This window comes from Malaclemys terrapin, chromosome 1, assembly GCF_027887155.1.
Source record: "Malaclemys terrapin pileata isolate rMalTer1 chromosome 1, rMalTer1.hap1, whole genome shotgun sequence".
Classification (NCBI taxonomy): domain Eukaryota; kingdom Metazoa; phylum Chordata; order Testudines; family Emydidae; genus Malaclemys; species Malaclemys terrapin.
In genome coordinates this window covers 116,320,942-116,344,165 of record NC_071505.1, presented here as the reverse complement: position 1 = coordinate 116,344,165, position 23,224 = coordinate 116,320,942, and the positions used below count along the sequence as shown (strand labels likewise).

The window sequence follows — 23,224 nt, the reverse complement described above, 5'->3', positions numbered from 1 at the left end:
AGTCCAGTCTTCTGCATTAATCAGGATCTTTTGTTACACTTCACCCTAGGATTTCATCTAATCTATTGCTTAACACCAGTGACAAAAGTGACTCAAAATTACTTCACTCGGCAGTAGAATAGCAGCTAATATTACAAACATTTCTTATATGTAACCCTAGTTATGTCCAGTGGAACTGTAAGTTTACTTTCAACTTGATTAATGAACATTAATTTAGGTACGAAGAAAAAAAGTAGTTTTGATTGTTTGAAAAAATCATCTCAGTGTTTTTGTCAAGTTCCTTTATGTTTTACAAAAAAAAAAAAAAAGATGATTTGAATAGAAAGTTCCCCCTCCCCCCCATCATGACATCGAATCAGAGTCGGGTTTTAACTGCTGGATGATCTATCTACTCCCTGAACTGGCCCAGACCAGTTTGCACAAGAAATTCCCAGGACATAAAGTACAGCTTTTCTAGTGATGTTACTTTATTCAGGAATTTGAAAGGACCACATTCCTTAGTCTTCTTGGAACAATGCAAGTGGTGAACAAAAGCTCCAGACGGAAGGAGATGTAATTGGTTTTGAAGAGCATGAACATCTGTAGAGCATGTGTCTGTCGTATATTCCTAAGAGACCCTGCTTTTGAGGAAAAAAGCAAACTATGTACAAATGTCAGCACAGTAGCCAATGAAGCAATCAATCAGAAATTTAAAAAATAACCTAGACACAGACTTAAAATATAGCTATTTCCAGGCTGATAATCTAGGGATTCACTTGTTTAGCGGTGAACATTTCAAAAGCATGACCAGTGGGCGGAGAGTTAAAAGATAAGTGCAACAGAGAAATTCTGATGAGGCAGGAGAAAGGGAAGTAGCTGCTTTTTTAATCAATTTACTTTTCCAAACACAGTTGAAAATAGTTTCAAGCACCCAATTGTACTTCAAATCTTCAGTGCAAATGCAGAGGAAATTCTGAGGCCTGACACACTGGCATACCTGTGTTGATTAGAAGGATGTGATTATTTGCTAACATAGCTGTGTCAGCAAAAACTAGTGTAGACTGTTATACTGGCAAAAACTCTCTTTTGCAGACATAGCTTATTTTGTTCAGGGAATAGATATAAGCTTTACCGGCAAAAGGACTTTTTTCCAGGTATAAACTGCATCTACACTATGAGGGTCTGCTGGTATAGCTATACCAGCAAACCTTTTACGTGAAGACAAGGCCCAATAAGGTTCCAGATCACTAATCATATTCGCTCTTTGGCTAGTGCCAAGACAACAGCCCCGTGGGTGCCTTTCCCTTTCCTCACTTCTCTGCATTTAAACAACCACAGAACTTGGTGCGCAATTTAAACACACCCACAGTGAAGTGAAACACATATTTTAGACCCTTATCTTAAGTATGTGCTGCACCACTGGGGATTCAACGACTTCTATGTGGGTTTGGCCCAAGATACTGACTGAATAGGTAAGTCAGTGAGAAGTTGAATGATGTCTTCAGCAAACATTGCTGTTCGGTTTTAAAAACAGCTCTGACAGTCTGACTGCCTTCTCCCAGAAGTGAAAATGTATTGAAGTTTCAAACAAACAAACAAAAAAAGATTTCAGTTCTTTGCAGTTGGGATCCAAATGATTTTCTTTCAAATCTACTTTTCATTATCCTTTTCTAAAAATGTGCACAATCAGTCTCTACTCACACCAGTTCAGATAGCAGTGGGGGATAGAGAAGTGAAACCAGTAGTGTGTGTAATAAGATGACACGCACGACAAATGATTTTACGTTTGCTTTTTGGTTCCTGGAAGATGATGTGCAAACATCAGAGCCCTGAGGAATCATCTCATTCTTCTTCTCACCCCTACCATACATGGAGTTCACTCTAATGTCTTAATGCCTTTTAAAAATTATAATTTAATCCTCTCAGCATCCTTAGGAGAGGAACAATTTTACATAAACAGATTTGGAACTGAAGCAAAAAGCAACCAAGTGACGTGCCCAAGGTCACAGGGGAAAGCGTGGCAGAGCCAGGAACGGAACCCAAATTTCTTCCCGAGTACCAGCCACAAGGCTGTCTTTTTGCTCTGTGCTATGGGCACTACTTCCAGCTGGGCAAGGTGGAATCCCTTAAGTGTCTACCAGTGCTGCTCTTGTGTGGAGGTGATGTCACTAAGGCTATGTCTACACTATCACGTATTATGTCAGTAAAACTTGTCACTCACGGGTGTGAATATTCCACTACCCTGAGCAACATAAGTTTCACCAGCATAAGTAGTAGTGTGCACAGCATTATGTTGGCATGAGAGCGTCTCCCGCCGTGGGGGTGGATTAATTATGTCGACAGAGTTCTCTCCCATCGGCCTGGGAGCAGCTCCACGAGAGATCTTACAGTAGTGCAACTGCGGCTGTGCCGCTGTATGCTCTCTAGTGTAGACATAGCCTCAGTTTAAGGCCAGAAGAGACCATCATTATCATACAGTTTGATCTCCTGCACATCACAGACCCTCCTCCAACTAATCCTGTAATATAGGGGTTCTCAACCTTTTGCTTTCCGGGCCTCCCCCAACATGCTATAAAAACTCCAAGACCCACCTGTGTTACAATAACAGGTTTTCTGCATATAAAAGCCAGGGCCAGCGTTAGGGGGTAGCAACAGGGCAATTGCCTTGGGCCTCATGCCACGGGAGCCCCCACAAAGCTACATTGCTCAAGCTCCGGATTCAACCTCAGGTGGCAGTGCTCAGGACCCAGGCTTCAACTCTACATGGCATGGCTTTGGCTTTCTGCCCCGGGCCCCAGGGAATCTAATGCTTGGCAGCCTCCCTGAAACCTGCTTGCAGGCCCCCTTGGGGGGCCTTGGACCACTGATTGAGAATCACTGCTGTAATAGGCCCATAACCCTTATTAAGATGTGCTTCCCACACAGAGTCATGATGAGTACACTGCTTGCTGAAAGAAATACTACCCACACAACTTAAGAACATTAACATTTATTTAACATGATAAAAAAGAAATGAGATATGAACATTTGCATTTGAACAATAGTAAGTGGCTTCTTATACTTACATTGGATGTGCTCATTGTATAATATATACACAATGAACATAATTACATTTGTACACAAACTAAGTACTGGTATTGAAAGCCTGCTTATTGCTGTACACACCCTATTCCAACAAAGTAAGAGCCCAGTACCTCAAAATACCTACACTTCATTTTGTTTAAGAAAAAGTAAGCACAAACATTCATGTATATGTGATAACAGTGTGGCAGTAACTGCTGATGCTGCAACCTGACCAAGAAATAATTACAGCAGAAACAGGACATACTTTACTCAGCAATAATAAAAATGGCACATTTTAAATATATATAAAAATTTTACAAATCAAATGTCAAAATACACTAGTATTTAAAAAATGTAAAACAAGGTTTAGTGGTGATATGTAAAAGAAACTGATCTGTTATGTACCTAAAAGAAGCAAAAATGCAAACTTAAATGACTGCATAATTAAAAACATTAAATTCTGTAAAACATCAACTAAGATTCTGACTTTAGGCTGCATATGAAAAAGAATCTTTATGTGCATGGAAATCATAGCAGCAAGCTGGTATCGGAAGAACAATCTTCAGACTGTTGAGTGTACATATGGGCCATTTAAAGCTGTCTTGGAATAAACATTTTCCAGGAAGTTATAAAATGATGCTCTGTGGCCAAAAGCATCAGAACTATGAATTTCATAGATTTAAAATATACTCTACAATATCTTCTTATATTTCCATAGGTCCGTACTCCTCGGCCATGAATGGTTTCAACAGAATCTGTTAAGAGCTGAAAGACAGACATGGATCAAGTTACTGTATTTTACCAAAACACTGCATAAAGTATCTTAGGATTGGGCATGATGGGGAGATTCTGACCTCACTCTGGCTATCCGCAAAGTAAATTAAATTATATTAAAGAGAATCTAAGAAAAAATTAGTTTCCACAACCTATTTTTTTAGGCATTAAAGCTATTTTGACAGCAATTCACAAATAAACTGAAACAAACAGGGTTTTTTTGTACAAAGAACCATTTTAGGGTTTTATACTACCACTATCAATACAGTAACTAAGTGCTTTCCATGTAAAATTTGTAGCAAAGCCCCTAAATGCTGTACCAAAGGACTGGAAAGATTAGGAACAGGACACAGTACTCTTCACTTGCTATGATGTAATGCAGTGTTTGGGATGAAAGATTCTAAATAAATGTCATCATCACTCTATTAAACTGTATTTAAGCATATATCAGCATGCTTAAAATGTAACAATATACTTGTGATATAGAATAAGCTCTCTCCTTAGTCCTATGATACCACATAGCACCACTTTCCTTTTCCAAATTCCACTGCCTTATTGAAACCCATCATGCATCTCCCAGACCTGGTCTTAAAAACTGGCCTATGAATTGAAATGCACCCCCCAACTTATAAATTCTATTGCAGAGGATTTCTTGCCCTATAGTTTGCATCCCACTGAGTAAATAAGTTCCTGCTTTAAAAAATTAAACTCCTCCTACAGGACAGGAAACTTGTGCACAGCCTGGTATGTTTGCTGTTTCATTTGGGAAATTACAGCTCTTAAATTAGTCATGGGTAACAGCAATGCTCCTCACATTCCACAAACATTTTAAATGCATTGGATAGTACTTGAGAAAGGTGTTTGATTGACAGCCCTGGTGAAAGACCTTTAGTCAGAGAAGTATATTGTGGGCAGCAGCAGTGCAGGCTCCCACACACTGTGCTTCATTGTGTTTCAACTAAAATGGGTCAGGAATTTTTTGACAAAACATTTTTTAGTTGGAAAATGCTGATTTACTGAAACTTGTTGTGGAAATGTATTGTTTTCAATGGGAGTGGGGGAAGAAAAGGCCCACCCCAGAACAGTCAAATAGCAGAGTGGCTAGTGCAATCTTCTGGGATGAGCAAGGGTATGTCTACACTACCCGCTGGATTGGTGGGTAGTGATCGATCTATCGGGGATTGATTTATCGCGTCTATTGTGTCCGTGATAAAGTCGATCCCCGATCACTCTGCCGTTGACTCCGGAACTCCACCGCGGTGAGAGGTGGAAGCGGAGTCGATGGGGGAACGGCAGCGGTCGACTCGCCGCTGTCCTCACGGCCAGGTAAATCAACCTAAGATACGCCAACCTAAGATACGCCAACCTAAGATACGCCAAGTTCCGTATCTTAGGTCGACACCTCCCCCTCCTGAGTAGGCCTAGCCCAAGACCTGGGTTCAAGTCCCTGCTCCAAATCATGCATGGCAGGGACTTGAGCCTTCATGAGAGTCTCCCTCTAATTTTTTTTGCAAAAACCTTTCAGAAGGTCTAGGTTTCATCGCCACGTAGAACAAAGCCAAATGTCAAAATCCTTTTCGTGACATGGAATTCTTGTTTTCCAGGCCTAGAATTAACCCGGATATGAAACCAGCTATACAATGACCATTCAATATTGGGGCTCTCATGAGACTGCTAACCAGTGTGTCAAGTGCAGATATGAGATATATATTAGGAAATGGACTAATGTCTCCAACTAAATTCAGATACTGAACAGAGGGAAACTATTTTTAGGCTCTAATATCCCTGGCTTTACTAAAACTAGGGAATTAGAGACAGAGTCCATTTTAGAAGTACCATCTAGGAATATATTATTTTGTCCTCAGCAGGTCAGTGTTACTTGAGGAAGCATATCTAAGGTGGCAATATTATGGACACATCACCACCTTCACATACACAACTGTGTAGGATATTGGGGTTAGTGTCTTAGGCAGCAAAAGAGATTACCAGCCTTTCACATCTGCAGACCTGAATTCATATTGTAGCATAAATACTTAGACAAAATGGCTTTGGAGAGCTCATCGTTGATGCACATGACAGAGCCAAATGCAATTGGACACAATTGGTAGTATCTGCTCAAGAGAAGAAGAGGTTCCTTACCTGTAATTGGAGGTTTTTCGAGATGTACGGTCTCTATAGGTATCCCAAACACAGGTGCGCAGCACACCATGCGCCCCAAATTTTTCAGCAGCAGTGTCCATTGGTCCACATGGCCACCTTATGTTGCCATGTGCTCCATGTGACATTACAGGAGACCGTGCAGGGCGACACGCCCTCAGTCTCCCTCTTACTGCAGTATAATGAGTCTGCAGCAGAGAGGAAGGTGGATGGGTATTGGAATTCAAATAGAGACCACACATCTCGAAGAACCTCCAGATACAGGTAGCAACCTTCTCTTCAAGTGATGGTCCTTACATGTATTCCAAATGCAGGTGAGTACGGAGCAGTGATCAACTCAGAGGCAGGGGAGCAATGACACAGTGGGCAAGACCTGCTGCAGTGGCATGACCTATAGTGGCATCTGCCCATTGGCTGCCTACTGGTCGATGGCATAGTGCACTGTTTAGGTGTGAACAGAGTGCCATGTTGCTGCATGGCAGATCTCATGCCAAGGAGGCGGAGGTGGAGCCTGCCAGATGGTGTCACATTGGAGCGCGTGTAGCATTCTGTAATGCACTTCAAGATCCAATTGGATATACGCTGTGAGGAAAGGGGCTGCCCTCTGGACTGTTCCACAATGGACGTGCTTCACCTATGTCTACGAAGAGGCATGATGAGGCGCAGAATGCATGAGTTCTGTCCAGGTAGAAAGCCAGTGCCCTGCCGACATCCAGGGAGTGTAGCGTACTGTCTGCGGGAGTGGCATGTGGTTTAGGGTGGAAGATAGGAAGATGGATGGACTGATTGAGATTAAACTTATAGACAACTTTTGAGTGGAGGCACAGGGAGACTGTATCTATGGAAAACTGTATATGAGGTGTCAGCTACCATGGTCGCCAGTTTGCTGACTCAGCAGAGGTGATAGCCATCAGGAAGAGGACCTTCATGGCTAGGTAGGCCAGGGAGCATGTAGCCAGTGGTTTGAATGGAGGTCAGGTGAGCACAGACAGGACAAAGTTGAAGTTCCAAGGGGAGTGGGGTAAGGACTGGTGGGAAACAGTTTGTCAGGCTCCTCAGAAACTGGGTAGTGGTAGGGTGTGTAAATATCAACTGTCTGTCCACGGGGCGGGGAAGGGTGTGTGTCTCTGACCTAATTGCAAAACCTGAGGTCTTGAGCTTTAGGAGGTGGTCTTGGATGACAGGCACGGAGACACTGTAGAGGGGGAGGTGTCAGCGCTGTGCCCAGGAGGTGAAGCGCATCCATTTTGTGGTGTAGCATGTCCTCGTAGACTCTCGCCTACTGTGTGAGAGAATACAGTGGACAGGTGATGAACAGGCGTTCTCTACACCTGAGCCCCATCCAAAAACCAGGCCATCAATTGGAGAGGGTTTTGGTTAGGGTGGCAAACCCTGCCGTGGTCCTGGTGAGATGTATGTGCAGTGTGACATAGGTAAAAGCCACCATGTGGCCAAGGAGGCAGAGATGATGGCGCACCCTCATGCGTGGGTTGCAGCACAGGGCATTCACAAGGGCTATGAGGGTGGTGAAGTGGGCCATTGGGAGGAAGGCCCAGAGCATAGGGGGTCAGAAATGGTGGGCAAGCCCAGGAGTCCACACTATGCCGCAAGACCAGGGAGAAGGACGGGTTGTCCGCTGAGAAGCCCTCCTAGTCCGAAAAAGCCTCTGGAAGTGGACGAGTCATCAGTTTGGGCAGTACTGCAACCAGTGTGGGTGGGCTGTGACTGAGGAGGAGTGGCTCATCCACCAGTGAAGGTGGACGGGGGGTGGAGTGGCTGAGAGAAGCAGCAAAGGTGGGTACAACAGCTTGAGGTGGGAGACCAGCAGATCCAGCTGGCCCGGTGTCCAGGGCACATCCCGCTGTCTGTCGCTCTGAGGAGGGGTATGCAGAGTGGAGCCCAGAGTGTCTTGCGACAGCTGAGTAGTGCGCAATGGTGGGCGGTCGGGACCCTCAGTCCCTGCGGGAACTGGCAGGTCTTGCTTCTGCTGCACCTTGCCCCGCCTTAGGTGATCACCCTGCAGGATCACCATGCGATGTCTCACCCGACCGAACCCAGATGGGGGAAGAAACGCAGTTTTGCACAATGGTCCACGATGGGGACCTGCTGCGGTGTGAGAGCGCTTGTGACTGTTCTTATGTACCTTCTCACATCTCGGCAGTGCTGATGGACCCAGAGGTGAAGCCAAGGGCGAGACGCTCACTGCCGGTGATGGTCGGTGCATCACCGGCACAGGATCTGACTCCGCCTGGGGCCAGAGCAGCACTTTCACAATGAGAAACTTGCAGATGGGCTGAAGTCAAGTGTTGCAGGTCCTTGAGGGGAAGGATTTGCATATATTGCAGTGAGTGACAAGGGTTGTCTTGCCCAGGCAGGCGAGAGCACGCATGTGCTCATCACTCACGAAGAACGAGCGAGAGCACGAAGTACAATTCTTGAACCCCGGAACACAGGGCATAATCCCCTGACGGCGTCGGGAGAGGCCCCATGAGGAGCTATATACACTAACTAAACTAACATATGTACAGAAGTATGAAGAGAAAGAAAACAGAGCTAACTATTTACAACATACAGTTGTTCTCATAGAGGGTATGAGCATAAAGAGGATTCCAACTCCAACCATGCGGTAAGAGGGAACCAAGGGCATGTTGCTCCACAAGGCCTCTTATGACCTCATTTGGAGCATGTGGCAACATAAGGTGGCCGCGCAGGTCAACAGACACTGCTGCTGAAAAACTTCCAGCTCCGGCAAATGGGCACCAGTGTTTGGAATACATATAGGGACCATCACTCGAAGAAGAATGCCAGGTTGTTCCCCTTTAGGACAGACACAGAGATTGATCCGCGTGGGGGAAGCTAACAGAGGTATAACCAGTAGAGTCTAGCTCCAGTCAGTCTACTGAATTGAAACTATGTAAAAGAAAAGGTTGGTTGGGTAATGACAGCCCTACTTAAAGGCCCAGAATATATACATACACCGCTCCAATGTTCGTGTGTATTTATATATACGCTATTTGATTTGTATATAAACAGCTCTATTTCTACATTCTCAAAGTGCATATCATGCTTTACCATTTGAAATATTTTTACTATAATATTAAGTTTGAAACAACCTGAATCTGAACATGACTTGCTATATACTGTTCATGAAAATCAAGAGCAACAAAGGCTGCATGTGATGTTTTTGTATGGACAAGAAAGAAGAGATGAAAACCATTTCACTTTAACAAAGAGGTAATACCTCTTTCTGCCTATTACTAATACAAGAAAGTATCACATTGCATGCAATTATTATGACTTTGTTAAAACAAAACAGGTGCCCTATATGAATTAGGTTATGCGTTTTTAAACTTCACTAAGGAAGCATCTTTTAAAAACTGACAAAGTTCTCCTTTCCTAGTTAGATGGCCTTACAGGACCAATGAAACAAGGCATATTCTTTTGATTGCCTTTTCTTGAAGGCTTATTTTAAAAGATATTCCCTGACAATGTAGAAGTTTTGACTAATTAAAGTGCTGTTAAAAGTGTTAAAACGCTCTGACCTGTATCCCTTAGTTTCTTTAAATACCTTTATAAACAAACCAGCTGACTTCTATTTTCACTCACGTTCAACAAACAGGAACTCTCAGAACCATAGAAATGTAGGACTGGAAGGGACCTAGATAGGTCATCGAGCCCAATCCCTTTCACTGAGGCAGAACTATGTATTATCTAGACCATCCCTGACAGATGTTTGTCTAACTTGTTCTTAAAACCTCCAATGATAGAGATTCCACAATCTCCCTAGGTAATTTCTTCCAGTGCTTAACTACCCTAACAGCTAGGAAATTTTTCTTAATGTCTCACCTAAATCTCCCTCGCTGCAATTTAAGCCCATTGCTCCTTGTCCTGTCCTCCGTGGATAAGGAGAACAACTTATCATACTCTTCTTTATAACAATCAGTCATTTATGTACTTATACCCCCCTTCAGTCTCCTCTTCTCCAAACTAAACAAACCCATTTTTTTCAATCTTTTCTTGTAAGTCGCTTTCTAGACCTTCAATCATTTTGTTCCTCTCCTCTGGCCTTGCTCCAATAAGTCCACATTTTCCCCAAAATGTGGTGCCCAGAATTGGACACAGTACTCCAGCTGATGCCTTATCATTGCTGAGTAGAGTGGAAGAATTTCATGTTTTGCTTACAACACTTCTGGTAATACATCCCAGAATGATTGCTTTATTTTGCAACAGTATTACATTGTTTACTCATATTTAGTTTGTGATCCACTATAACCCCCAGAGCCGTTCTGCAATTACTTTTTCCTAGGCAGTCATTTCTCATTGTGTATTTCTGCAATTGATTATTCCTTCCTTAGTGTATTACATTAGTAGTGTACTGCATTAGTTCTTATTGAATTTCATCCTATTTATTTCAGGCCACTTCTCCAGTTTGTCAAGATCATTTTGAATTCTAATTCAAGCGCTTGCAACCTCTCCCAGCTTGGTATCACCTACAAACTTTATACCTGCATTCTCTCTGCCATTATCTAAATAATTTATGAAGATATTGAAGAGTACAGCACCCAGGACAGATCCCTGCGATACATCATTCAATATGCTTTTTCAGCTTGACAGAGAACCACTGGTAACTACTCTCGGAATATGCTTTTCCAACCAGTTGCGCACCTTCCTTATAATAGGTTCATATTAGGCTGTATTTCCCTAGTTTGCTTATGAGACGGTCATGTGAGACCGTATCAAAACCTTACTAAAGTTGAGATATACCACATCTACTGCTGCCCCCTATCCACAAGGCTTGTTACCCTGTGAAAGAAGGATATAAATCCATGTTAACTGTTACTGATCACCCTATTGTCTTCTAGGTGGTTACAAACTGATTGTTTGATCATTGTTCCATTGTCTGTATATCATAATGTGATACCTATCTATATAATAGATCATCATATAGAATAAGAGCATTTCTTCTGACCAAGCTAATGATTTCTACCTTGATTCCTACAAATATAAAGAACCATCAAATTCTACACACACAGTGAGCCTAACTGTGTGTTTTTATTATTGCTCTCCTTTTCCTCCCATCCTACTATTTATCAAGTCACACTTATTTGTCTTCAATTAGATTCTAAACTCTTAGGAACATACAGGATGTACAATTCATAGTTCAACTGGGCTATGATCCTGATTGGAGCATTTGGGTGTTACAACACCCAAATACTGATACATTTTTACCTTGACTGCATAAGCATGTGTTTCATTACAATTTAATATCTCTTATCAAGGGACTGTTATTCTACCATTACAAACGAATATGCTTGATGAGCTAATTGGTCCTTTCCATTTGTAACTACTGCTACCTTATCTGAATACTGTATGGATTATATGCATGTAAGGAACGGTTACTTTAACTGTGGTTCTTTGAAATGTGATGCAGATGTGTATTCCACTTAGGTGTGTCCATGTGCCCAGTGCATGGGAACCAGAGAATTTTACCTAGTAGTACCTGTAGAGGGAAAATACTTGTGCCTCCTGGCCGCAGCCCCTCTCCTGGCTATATAAGTGCAGTCCCGAACCCCCTCAGTTCCTTCACACTGAGTGCCCACAGAAACTGTGACGCAGAGGGGACAGAGGTGGGTCGTGGAATACACATCTGCATCACATCTCAAAGAACCACAGTTACAGTAAGAAAAGGTTTCTTCTTTCTCAAGTAGATGCAGCCATGTATTCCACTTCAGTGTCCCACAAGCAGTAGCCCCAGGAGGCGGGGCTCAGAGTCTACATAAACAATGACCGCAGGACCATCCATTGAAACAAGCATCCACCCTGGAAGATGCAGTAATGACTGGATGGTTTGCATGTAGCAGCCCTGAAAATGTACAATACTGAAATGCACTGAAGAATGCTATTGATGTTGTTTGCACTCTCATAAAACTAGCTCGCATCCGCTGAAGGAGGCGTAGTTGAAGCTATTTCATATGAAGTCATGATAAAGGAGGTTATTCATTTAGAGACTGTGAACAGACCACCGGACCCTTCATATGATCTGTATGTGACGTGAACAGGCATGGTGAAGCACAAAACAGTTTAGTCCGGTCCAAACAGAAAGCCTAGACATTGCCTGACATCTGACGTGTGGAAATGCTGCTCTTCCAGTGATGAATGCAACTTAGGAAAAAACACAGGTAAATATACTGCCTGGTTCAAATGAAGCTGAAAAACCACTTCAGATAAAATTTTGAGATGTGGTCATAAAGTCAGTTTGTCTTTAGAGGTTTGTATGTAAGGAGGCTCTGCCATCACAGACTGCAACAGACTCTCCTGTGGATCAGGAACGTAGTCTTCTGAGACAAAAGTGGAAAGGGACAAGACGCCAGGGGCATCTAAGAAAGAGAGAGGTTGTGAGGTTAGGAACCACACAGAGCTCTGACTCCAGCCACGGGTGGTAAGAAGAAACAGACAGAGGTTAGGGGAGTGCTACCTCATATAGCCAGAGGAGGGGCTATGGCCACAAACTGCGAGCGGTGACCTTCTAACGGTACTGCTCGGCCAAATTCTCCAGCTCCAGTGTGCTAGGTGCGAACGCACCTCAGTTGAATACGCAGCTGCACCTACTCAAAGAATCAATACATTCCTGTTTTGTTTGAGTGATATATACATCTCAGCTACCTTCACCCTACTTAATAAAATTGTCTGTGTGTGTTTCTCAAAGAAAACTACTGTATACCCAGAAAAATAGCATGACTGAAAAGCAGACGTACTTCTCTGAGACTATACACACATGAAATGTGATCCTTCTGTGAGCTGTGGTTGCGTTGATAGAGCTGGTGATGGTGGGGACTCTGGTGAAGAGGGCAGATTTTTTCCTGAAAAGAGAAATTAAAAAATAAATATCACAGAAGGCAAAAGTTAAACAAATTGAAAATATTTCAAGCAGCATGAAATTTGTGAGCAAGGTGTTATGCAAGTAAAGGTTAAAATAATCAGAAGAAACTTTTTAAAATCAACATTACATAGTGAAAATAATGCTATTTAAAGAGAAGAATTTACATTGTTCTTAAGGAAGATATTTGCTCACACAAGTAATTGTACCTCTGCAGAACAGACAGTTGTAGTGTCACATAGTACAACGGATACAGGACTGATGGTTAATGAATATGAAGAGAATTCTTTATTGAGTTTACTAGACACAGCCATAACCCTGTTATGCTCCCTAGCTAAGAGTAACTAAACCTTCCCTATGATGTCACCACAAAGGATCTTTCCTAGTCCTGGCCTGAACTAAGCAGTCATGGAAAGGACTGTGCCGTTTGCCTTGTTTATTTATCCTTACATCACATCTGCACTTCCTTATTCCTCCCTGGCACCAAACAACTCCTGATCACCTCAAGTACTGATCATTCCATCTGCCCATTTCATAAGCAACTTGTCCGTCCCCCAGCACTCTGATTTTCTTGCAAAGTGCGTCATTAAGGTATTCGCAACCACCCTGTCTTTTCCACTTCTGGCATCCCTCCTGACCTCTGGGGAGACACACACCAACCTCTCTGTTATTTTGCTGGTTCATAATCGAACGCCTAAATTGGGAACTATCTAGTGTTAATATTGCCCTCATCACGGTAGTATCTATGCTCCAGTCAAGGAGCTCATACCTGCAAGGATCAGGAAAGGGGATCAACAGCAGGAAAGTGTGTGTTTAGAATAGATGCCTTTGGTGAAATGACCTACAGGAGAAAGTCATGGAGCTGACTGGAACCAGTAGAAAGGAAGTAGACAGCACTGAACATGTGCAGAGGATTCGGGAGGAGGGTGTTCTGGAGGGAGACAGGGAACGATTTGCTCCAGCCAAGAGAAACTTCTGGGAACCCTCTCTCATCCTCGAACTAGTTGCCTCCAAAAGATCTGCATTTAAACCTCTGAAAACAGTGTGTTTCTGAGATTCGTCCATTGGGAAATTGGCTGGGTCTCTGTCCATCCCTCCCCAACAGGTGAAAAAATATACATGCAAGACCCAGATTAGTTTAGATTTCTTTTCACTACACAAGAATTTCAGAGCATCAGAAAACAATCAGAATGTATATTACATATGTAACATTTAATTCCCAATGTATATCTGTGTAACTGACAGTCTCTTTTCCATACCTGCTGTTTGATTTTCTCTTGAAGATTGTACTGCTAACGCAAAAGAAGAAATAATCCCTTCTTGCTCTTGAACACTGGCTGCTTCACTCTCTTTTGGACTGGTTTCATGTTTGTGGTTTGCAACTGGGGCCATGTTCTGCAGACTAGTTAAAAAAAGTTGCTATTTTTAGAGTTCATTTAATTTAATTTCAGGTGTTAACCAATATTTACGTGCAACTGGAGTTCCCGCACTTAATTTTTTTCTCTTAACACAAAACCCTCCAATTTACAAGATTATGTTGTTTAAATCAAATACATATTTCTGAAACCTATAATAGAGTGTTGAAACCCTGAATCAAAGAAAAAGGTAGTTTTGTTTCAATCTTATAAAATTCATTCTAGAGTAAAAAGAACTTTAAACTGGAAACTTGAGGTTTTTTCCCCTTTTTCATACTTATACACTGAAATAGATACCAAATTCAAGGCCGCAGGGAAGATATAGTGTGTCATGAGAATGTTATGACCATCTGAGAGGGCCTCACTCTACATTGATAGTAAGACATGTGTCTAGCTTCCAGTCAGGCAAGAACTACTTAAGAGGTGCACCAAAACTCCAGTACTACTCTAACTCTGAAATCATGGAGTTAATGGAAACCCTCCAAGGTGAAGTACCCTAAGGCAGTGGTTCTCAACCACAGGTATGCATACCCTTGGAGGTACATCAGCTTATCTAGATATTTGCCTAGTTTTACAACAGGCTACATAAAAAGCACTCACCAAGTCAGTACAAACTAAAATTTCATACAATGACTTGTTTTATACAGCTCTATATATGATACACTGAAATGTAAGCACAATATTTATATTCCAATAGTTTTATTTTATAAGGTAAAAATGAGAAAGTAAGCAATTTTTCAGTAATTGTGTGCTGTGACACTTTTGCAGTTTTTAAGTGAGGTGAAACTTGGGGTACAGAAGACAAATCAGACTCCTAAAAAGGGTAAGATAGTCTGGAAAGGTTAAGAACAACTGCCCTAAGGGGTCAAAAGTCCAGACTGCTCCTGAGCGGATGGCTTCCATACACAGTACAATGGACTCCAATAAAAAACTTGCCATTGGAGCCTTCAGGTGAGGCTTTTAACAAGAATCTTATGGAAAGCTTTGATGAGGCAAGAAAAGCTATTAAGCCCTCATCCTGAGATAAAATTATTGACTAGATCTTGCATCCCAAAGCAAACCACAAATTGTGTTTGTCCACGATGAACGTATGCTCATAAATGTATTTGAAACTTCCCACATATTAGTTCTGAGCAAAAACAGCAACACAGAAAAAGGAAAAAACAAAAACAAAACCTAACCCAGAAATTAGTCTAGGGAGGATACCTGACTCCAAGCTATTTCACAATTACTTGTTATTTCTTTTGCCCCAAGTTTGATCTAAGAACCAGTGTTGACCAAGTTCCCTCCTTGTTACCAATCCATGGTGGGTGAACTCAGGGAATTTCTGATTTCAATAGGTGGCTAGAAATGAATCATGACTAAGTATAACGAGTTTGCTATGAATAGGAAGAAAAACTAAGTTGCATTCAGAATAGGTTATATTTTTATATTTCGTTCCATAGTTGTGTTGCGTTCTACTTCTCAGAAGAGTGAAGTCTGTGTTGGAGCCCCTAAGTAGAATGGACTCTGAATTTGTCTGGAAGTAGCAGAACAGGGGTAGGGAGAAAAATCTTGAGTATTTTAGTTCTCTCAATATCTACAAAGAGAGAATCTAAGAGTGAAATTAATGAGCAGAATAACTTTGATAATATTATTCAAACCTGAAGAATTTATTTCCATGAATCACAAAGTTTAAAGCCCATCTGTAAACAGTTCATGGCCTGATCCTATACCTGCCTCTGACAATGAATGCAGGACTGGGTCAAATATGTGCTATTTCTTTATATGATTATATTATGCAATCAAATCTTAACACAAAAACCATCTTGTAATGAACAACCTGTCCATGCTTAAATCAATTTTTCCATTTTTCATACCACCTAACCATTCACATTCTTTATACTTTTATAGAGGAAAATAAACATATTTGTTTACACGCAGCCCCATACTACCCACACTTCCCCTTTGGAGTTGCGTAAAACAGTGAATCAAGCTTCCAAAGGTAAAAAACTAAAATATTCATTATTAAACTGTAATTAACTGTTGGACTAGTTCAATATGCAATTATCTTATTTTTATGTATTTATTTTTACCTGATATCTACATTATGTGTTTTTCCCAATTTCTTTTGTTTTTCTACTCCTCCTTCAGCATTCCCTTCTTTTGGATCAGCTATAACACACGTGTCTGGTAACAGTGGGTCATCACTTTTTGTCAACTTTAAAAAGAAAAGGTGAGAAGTTTTAAGAAAAATCTGTAGGTACACACTGTGAGCACATACTGAATGGTGGGCAGAGAATTGATTTTCAGGAAGTAAGCTTTGTCAACAGAGCCAAATTTTGGCCTCAGTTATATAAGTATAACTAAAGAATTAGGTTTATGTAATTTACATCAATACCATTACCTGAAGAGCAATACAGGAAGAAATGTGCAGAATTTGGCCCAATGAATTCTGAGAGTGACCTAGAACTATCAGGGAACTATCTAGAATCTGGATTGCAGTTTCTGTATTGTTTTCATACCTCCACCACCATCCAAAATGAATACAATGCACAACTTTTGGACACATTACTCAGTGTGAATGCTTTAGAAGTTCTGATTAGATACAGTCACTATCTGTGTGTGAAGTAGCACTCTTTCAAAAGGCTCAAAAAGGCTTCAAGTAAAAGTGTTAAGAAAAAGATGGTCAGTTTTAATAACTTGATTTTATATTGTTACTCTGTGGAAACTTGATAAAATGGTAAAGGTAAAGGAGAGGAAATGAGAGGCAGCAGCAAAAAAAGGGATTAATGAAAGAATATGGGCAAAAAAATGGAAGAAGAAATTCTGCATACGTAGATTTAAAGTGTTAAATTACAAGGAGGCATGATTGTGTGGTAGTGGTTCTGACAGCCTTTAGCTCCACCTGTAAATCATCATGAACAGCAATTAGGATATTTTAAAATAGGGTACAATTGGGTGAGATGCAAGATAAATCTGAGAGAAATACCACTTTGATGATCAGCATAAGTCATAATTATTGCCCAACTCCATGCCGTGTAAATTATTGTCTCTCCTCTTATTTATTTGTTAAGCAATGTGATGTGCTGGGTGCTATACAAATCAAAAAAAGGAAGAAAGGTCCCTGGTCTGAGGAGGAAACCTCAGTCACAAAATGCACTGGAAGACCCGAGTTGAATTCATCTAGAAGAGTTTCTGAACTGGCAAGTGATGTTATTTACAGATGTGCTCAGTATTTGTGGAAGAAGTTACTTCTGAGGTAGGATTGAACACTCTAAATATAACTTATTACCTCTTTAGTAAAATTTGCATTATGCTCTTCTGATCCAGCATTCAGTTGTGTTATTTCTTCTGCAGGAGTTTCATGATTTTGTTCCAAATCATTCTCTCTTATGGCTTTCTCTAATTCCTTAATGTTACTGGATACCATATCGTCCTTTCTTCGATTCTGTAGAACAAATGTGATATATGGAGATACTCGCAATAAAAATCCAGTGGTATTACTGCATACTCTTTTCCTATTGTTATGCTGAGACTTCCATTATGTCCTCTCAAACATTGCTAAAAGTTATGAAAAAAACTTTAGACTGCTTGACCTCAATTCAAAAGTTTACCGCCCATTTCCTCATAGATGTGGCATGTTATTTTAATGCAATAGGTAAGAGTTAAAATTGCTTTTGAAATCTTAACTTTAAATATTCTGACTTTTGTGTAATTAAAACATCCAACTGTAATAAGTCAGGAACAATTTGTTGCATATAGCAGATATAAAATTTATGGCTAACTGCATAAAGTATGGGGTGCTGGTAGTAATTCTTAAATTTAGGCTGCCTAACATTTTCCATTATGAAAAAAAACCTTGCAACCTTTTTTGAGAAGCGCTAATACCCCCATTGTTTGCAGCAGGCCATTGAAATTTGGTAACCTCAGGCTAGAGGAGTGCCTTTTCTTTATCCCAGGAAATTCCATTTAGGTTTAGCTGAGTTATAAACTGTTAAAAAAAGTCTATTTCCCTTTCTCCTGCTTGCATTCCTAAGGCCAATTTTGGCAGCCTGCTATAAATGGACATTCTGAAGTGCAAGGCCCATGCCGTCACCAAAGCAGCAGCACTTGACTTTGCAACTTCCTCCCCCCGCAAAAAACACGTTTTTTTTTTTTTTTTTGCTCTAACATATTACTGTGTACACACCAAGGAACTTTTGACATACCTGAGACAGCTTAAATGGATTATCCCTAACAAAGGATGAGCTCTGTGAAGGAGACAGATCTGAAACGCCAATAATATTTAGCCCCTTTTTCTTCTCTCTCAGACAAGCTTGTTGGTGTCTCTTTATTCTTTCCATCTGCTCCTCCACAGTCATTCGAGGCCGAGTGTTTTCTGCCAGACATAACTGCTCCACTGCACTTCTCGGCCTTTCCTTAAAAGAAAGGAACATACTTTATTAAAGAGCACTCTTTGAAGCAATGTTGTGAACATATAATGTGGGTGTTCACTTAAAAAAAGCTTGTTCTGCACACCTGCATTTGGCCTAACTCTGGTATCCCCTATATTAAGACTGGTCAATATGTCAAGTACCAGAGGAAGTTTTAGGGACAAGATTTATCTGCACTAGAAAATTACATCATGGTAGAACATGTTTTAATGTTAAATATGAGCACTCAGTGTAGATAAAGACTGGCATGTTTAATGTGTCAGCTGATTGTGGTTACAGTTGGATTGGGGTTAATAGATTCAGCTGCCTTTGTTCTTCTTTTGCACTTACTTAGGGTTAGGCTACACTAGAAGCACTACATGCCGCTGCGCCATATCTGGTGAAGACGCCCTAGGCTGAAGGCATAATTACTCCACCTGTGGACAACGCTTAGGCTGTTGTAAGTTGCGTCGCTCAGGAGTTGGCTTTTTCACATACCCCTGAGAGATTGAAGTTACATCGACGTAAGTGGTAGTGTAGACCTGCCCTAAGGTAAATAAGAGCTGGTCAGTTAATAAGAAGTGGTTACCATGACCAGCTGATACAGAGTTCAACTTTATTATTATTCAAGCACCTAAGAATCTCAGTCATGGACCAGTACAAACTGGCGCTGTACAAACACAGAACAAAAACATGACAGTCTTTGCCTACACTGCACAATAGTGCCCACTATAGTTTGTTTTCCAATGAAATGGTTGTTTAAATTTATATAAAGTTGTTTCTCCTAATAGAGTGATTACACCTCTACCCCGATATAACGCGGTCCTCGGGAGACAAAAAATCTCACCGCGTTATAGGTGAGACCATGTTATATCAAACTTTCTTTGCCCCCCCCCCATTCCTTGCTCCCTGACCGCCCCCTCCAGAGGCCCCGTCCCTAATCACCCCCAGGACTCCACCCCTTACCCAACCCCCCTGCTCCCTATCCCCTGACTGTTCCGACCCCTATCCACACACCCTGCCCCGACAGGACTCACCGGCAGCAGTGGGAAGCAGAGCACCGGTGAGTGCGGGGAGGTTGGGGAAAGGATGCCCCCCCGTACTCACCTGCGGCGGGAAGCGGAGCTGGGCGGTGGCAGAGTAGAGCGGGCTGGGCTGCTCCACTTCCTGCTGCCGGTGAGTGCAGGAAGGTTGGGGAAAGGACGCCCCCCGCACTCACCTGCGGCAGGAAGCGGAGCGACGAGGCCCCAGCCCACTCTGCTTTCCTTGCCCCGGCCGTGTAGCTGGGTGGGTGGTTGTGTGAGAGAAAGGTCACGCACTCACCTGCGGTGGGAAGCGGAGCGCCGCGGCTGGGAGCTGGCGGAGTGGAGCGGGCTGGGGCCGGGCTGCTCCGCTTCCCACTGCCGATGAGTGCGGGGATGTGGGGGAAAGGATGCCCTCCGCACACACCTGCAGCGGGAAGCTGAGCAACGCGGCCCCAGCCCACATCACTCCGCCACCTCCCAACCACAGCACTCCGCTTCCCGCTGCCGGTGAGTGCAGGGAGGTTGGGGAAAGGACGCCCTCCACACTCACCGGCAGCGGGAAGAGGAGCAATGCGGCCCCAGCCCGCTCTGCTTTCCTTGCCCCTGCCCCATCACTGGGGAGGTGGGGGGTGGTTGGGGAAAGGTCCCGCACTCACCTGCGGCAGGAAGCAGAGCTGGTTTTGTGGAGTGGACTGGGGCCGGGCTGCTCCGCTTCCACCGCTGCCGGTGAGCGTGGGGGGGTGGAGGGAGGATCCCTTCCCCCAAGCCCCCTCCCCAAGCAACACAGCTGGGGCCGGGGCGAAGGAAGCGGAGTGGGCTGCTCCCGGCCCCCCGCTAATCCCCCGGGCCACTCAGACTGCGGGGCCCCCAAAATTGCCCCCCCCCAAGTTCCTGCCTCCTAGACCCTGGGGGGGAGCCCCTGACTGTCCCCCGAGACCCTCCGCCCCTTATCCAATCCCTCAGCCCCGGACCGGCAACCTTAACATGCTGCTCAGAGCAGCGTGTCAGAGCTTTACCGCGCTGTATGCGAACCAGGTCACATAATATCGGGATAGAGGTGTATATGAGAACATTACCTGAAACAATAAATTAAGAGGACAGCATAAAATGTCAGTGACAGCACAATTTTGAAGAGATTTTGAAAACTGTATAGAGTAATGAACAGAAATGCATAAGAATTCAAATCAATATTTTAATAATGGGGGATACAGAGACAGACATGAAAATATTGTAACTTGGGTCCTCAACCCTGGATCCAGGTGGGTAGACCTAGGAGCCCATGCAGAGCCGGATGTGGGTTTGGGGGCCGTGAAGTCTTGGATTCTTTAAAAAGTAGTCAATTAAAAAAAAACCTCATTACTAACTATTAGATTACAATGCAGAGTAATCTAAATGGAGGGTCTTGCTTTATGGAGTTTACCATCACTAGTGACCAGGCTGATCCCAAATCTTGCCATCTTTATGGTAGATGGCTACCTGGCTTTCTGTTTGCAAACTCTCTCCTAAGTTGCAGAATGACCAGAGAGATGTGTACTGGGAAGCAAATGCATTGGTGTTTTCCTTTTCTGGGCCTTGTTCCTCTTTATTAAGGGCTGTGATTTACTTCTGAATTCAAGAAATGGCACCTTGATCTTACAGTGACAGCTGCCTTAAAATGCATATATTTATAGTTACTTCTGATGGTTTTTGTAAATTATACTCTATTGTATTTGGAAAGAAAACTTAGCTGTGTAGTCACCTTTAACTGAAAATAATTTTGTGGGTTTCAAATAATTTCTTGAAGAGTTTTTTCCTGATGATCAAATACAGAAAGTCTAAATGTTACCCGAACTCCATTTTCTTTAGCACTTTGCAAGTACTCATATAAATTACTCAAAGAACATCTTGTATAGAAGCAAGATTATTAGTACATATAAAATAAGATGTTCTGTTGTAAGTGACGTTACTAGCAATATAAAAGACCTGAGACTAGGTTATTTAGTGTCTAAATCCACTAGCCCTCTCTGGAGAGCTATATTACAATCCTTATTAGTTCCAAATCCACATCATAAAATTGCCCCACAGCTTGACATAAATATAAGGCTTTATGCAGGAGTGGCCCACGACTTATATATGCATGGTGCAGCAAGTCAGGACTCTACTGCAGCGTCTTACACAGCACACCCTGGATTAGATGTGAATCCAGTTATTACTATTTTTCACTTTCCTGAGCACTGAATTTCCAGGAAAAATTTGCTAGAAAATCCACAAGGTTATGAGGTCGTTTATTACAAGACCTGAAAACACAGTTACTGTTTCTTGAGGGAGAGAATCCCTGCAAAAATTATATGCTGTTACCAAATTCTATTTCTATTAGGAATGATTATCTTTTACATATCACACACCTCATGATGGACTACTGTGTCTTTTTGGTCCAGTCAAAGTGAGGATTACTCACCTTGTGCAGTCACAGGTTCTTTGAGATGGTTGTCCCTGTGGGTGCTCCACTTTAGGTGTTTATGCGCCCTGCGCTTATAATTGGAGATTTGTGGTAGCAGTGCCTAGTTGGGTTGTGCATGCAACGTCGCTATCTCACACCGCTCCAAGGGGTTACGTAGTACTGCGTGACTAACCATCCCTCGATTCCTTCTCTACCGCAGAGAATCTACATGAAACTCTGAAGTAGAGGGGAGGAGGAAGGGTAGTGAACACCCACAGGGACAACCATCTCAAAGAAGCTCAGTTACTGTACAACCCTCTCTTCTTCGAGGATAGCCCTGTGGGGGCTCCACTTTTGTGAGTGTTGAGCATTGCCCCTCAGCGGAAGGGCTTCGGATTTGCGTTATTGATGGTGGATAAAACCATGAGTCCAAATTGAGCATCTGATTATGACTGTTGCTCTATAGCATAATGCTTTGTGAATGTGTGGACTGATGCCCAAGCTGCTGCTCTGCAAATGTTGATAATGATAATTGTTGAGAAACGCTATGGGTGCTGAAAGTGCTCTGGTAGAGTGTGTGCAGATTCCCACTGGGGCTTGTAAATGAAGCATTTGATAACAAAGGTGGACGGATCCCAATATCCACTTGGATAGTCTCTGCTTTGAGATGGTTTCCCCTGTTGAACATTCTGTTACAGAGACAAATAGTCTCGGTGATTTTCTAAATGTTTTTGTTCTTTCAATGTAGAACGCTAATGCTCTTTGAACGTCCAGTGTGTGGTTCCTCTTTTTCATCTGCATCTGGTTTTGGAAAAAACATAGGTAAGTAAATGGGTTGGTTCAAATGAAAGAGGGATGCAATCTTGGGTAGGAATTTGGGGTTTGGCCTTAAGGCAACACTGTCTTTAAAGAAAGTTGTGTATGGGGTGTGTGTGTGTGTGCGCGCGCATGCATTAGGGCATCTAGTTCCCTCACCCATCTGGCAGACATGATGGTGATGAGGAAAGCCACCTTCATAGATAGGTGGAGTAGCGAGCAGGTGGCAAGCAGCTCAAATGATTTTCCCATAAATCTGCGTAAGACGAGGTTGAGGTCACACATAGGAGGGGGTTCCTTATTTT

General features: G+C 42.5%; 1 protein-coding gene across 7 annotated transcripts in view; it reads right to left on the bottom strand.

The window, feature by feature from the left end:
• Nucleotides 1-2,952: 2,952 nt before the first annotated feature.
• The window catches only part of PLEKHA5 (pleckstrin homology domain containing A5), a 274,187-nt gene continuing 253,915 nt past the window's right edge, over nt 2,953-23,224 (bottom strand). For all 7 annotated transcript variants that reach the window (XM_054036329.1, XM_054036266.1, XM_054036274.1 and 4 more), the window contains 6 exons: nt 18,456-18,665; nt 17,540-17,695; nt 16,341-16,465; nt 14,110-14,252; nt 12,729-12,833; nt 2,953-3,807 (listed from right to left, as the gene is read on the bottom strand). In XM_054036329.1, the coding sequence (XP_053892304.1) occupies nt 12,739-12,833; nt 14,110-14,252; nt 16,341-16,465; nt 17,540-17,695; nt 18,456-18,665 (729 nt within the window). In that variant the 3' untranslated portion in view covers nt 2,953-3,807; nt 12,729-12,738. The remainder of the gene's footprint in view (nt 3,808-12,728; nt 12,834-14,109; nt 14,253-16,340; nt 16,466-17,539; nt 17,696-18,455; nt 18,666-23,224) is intronic.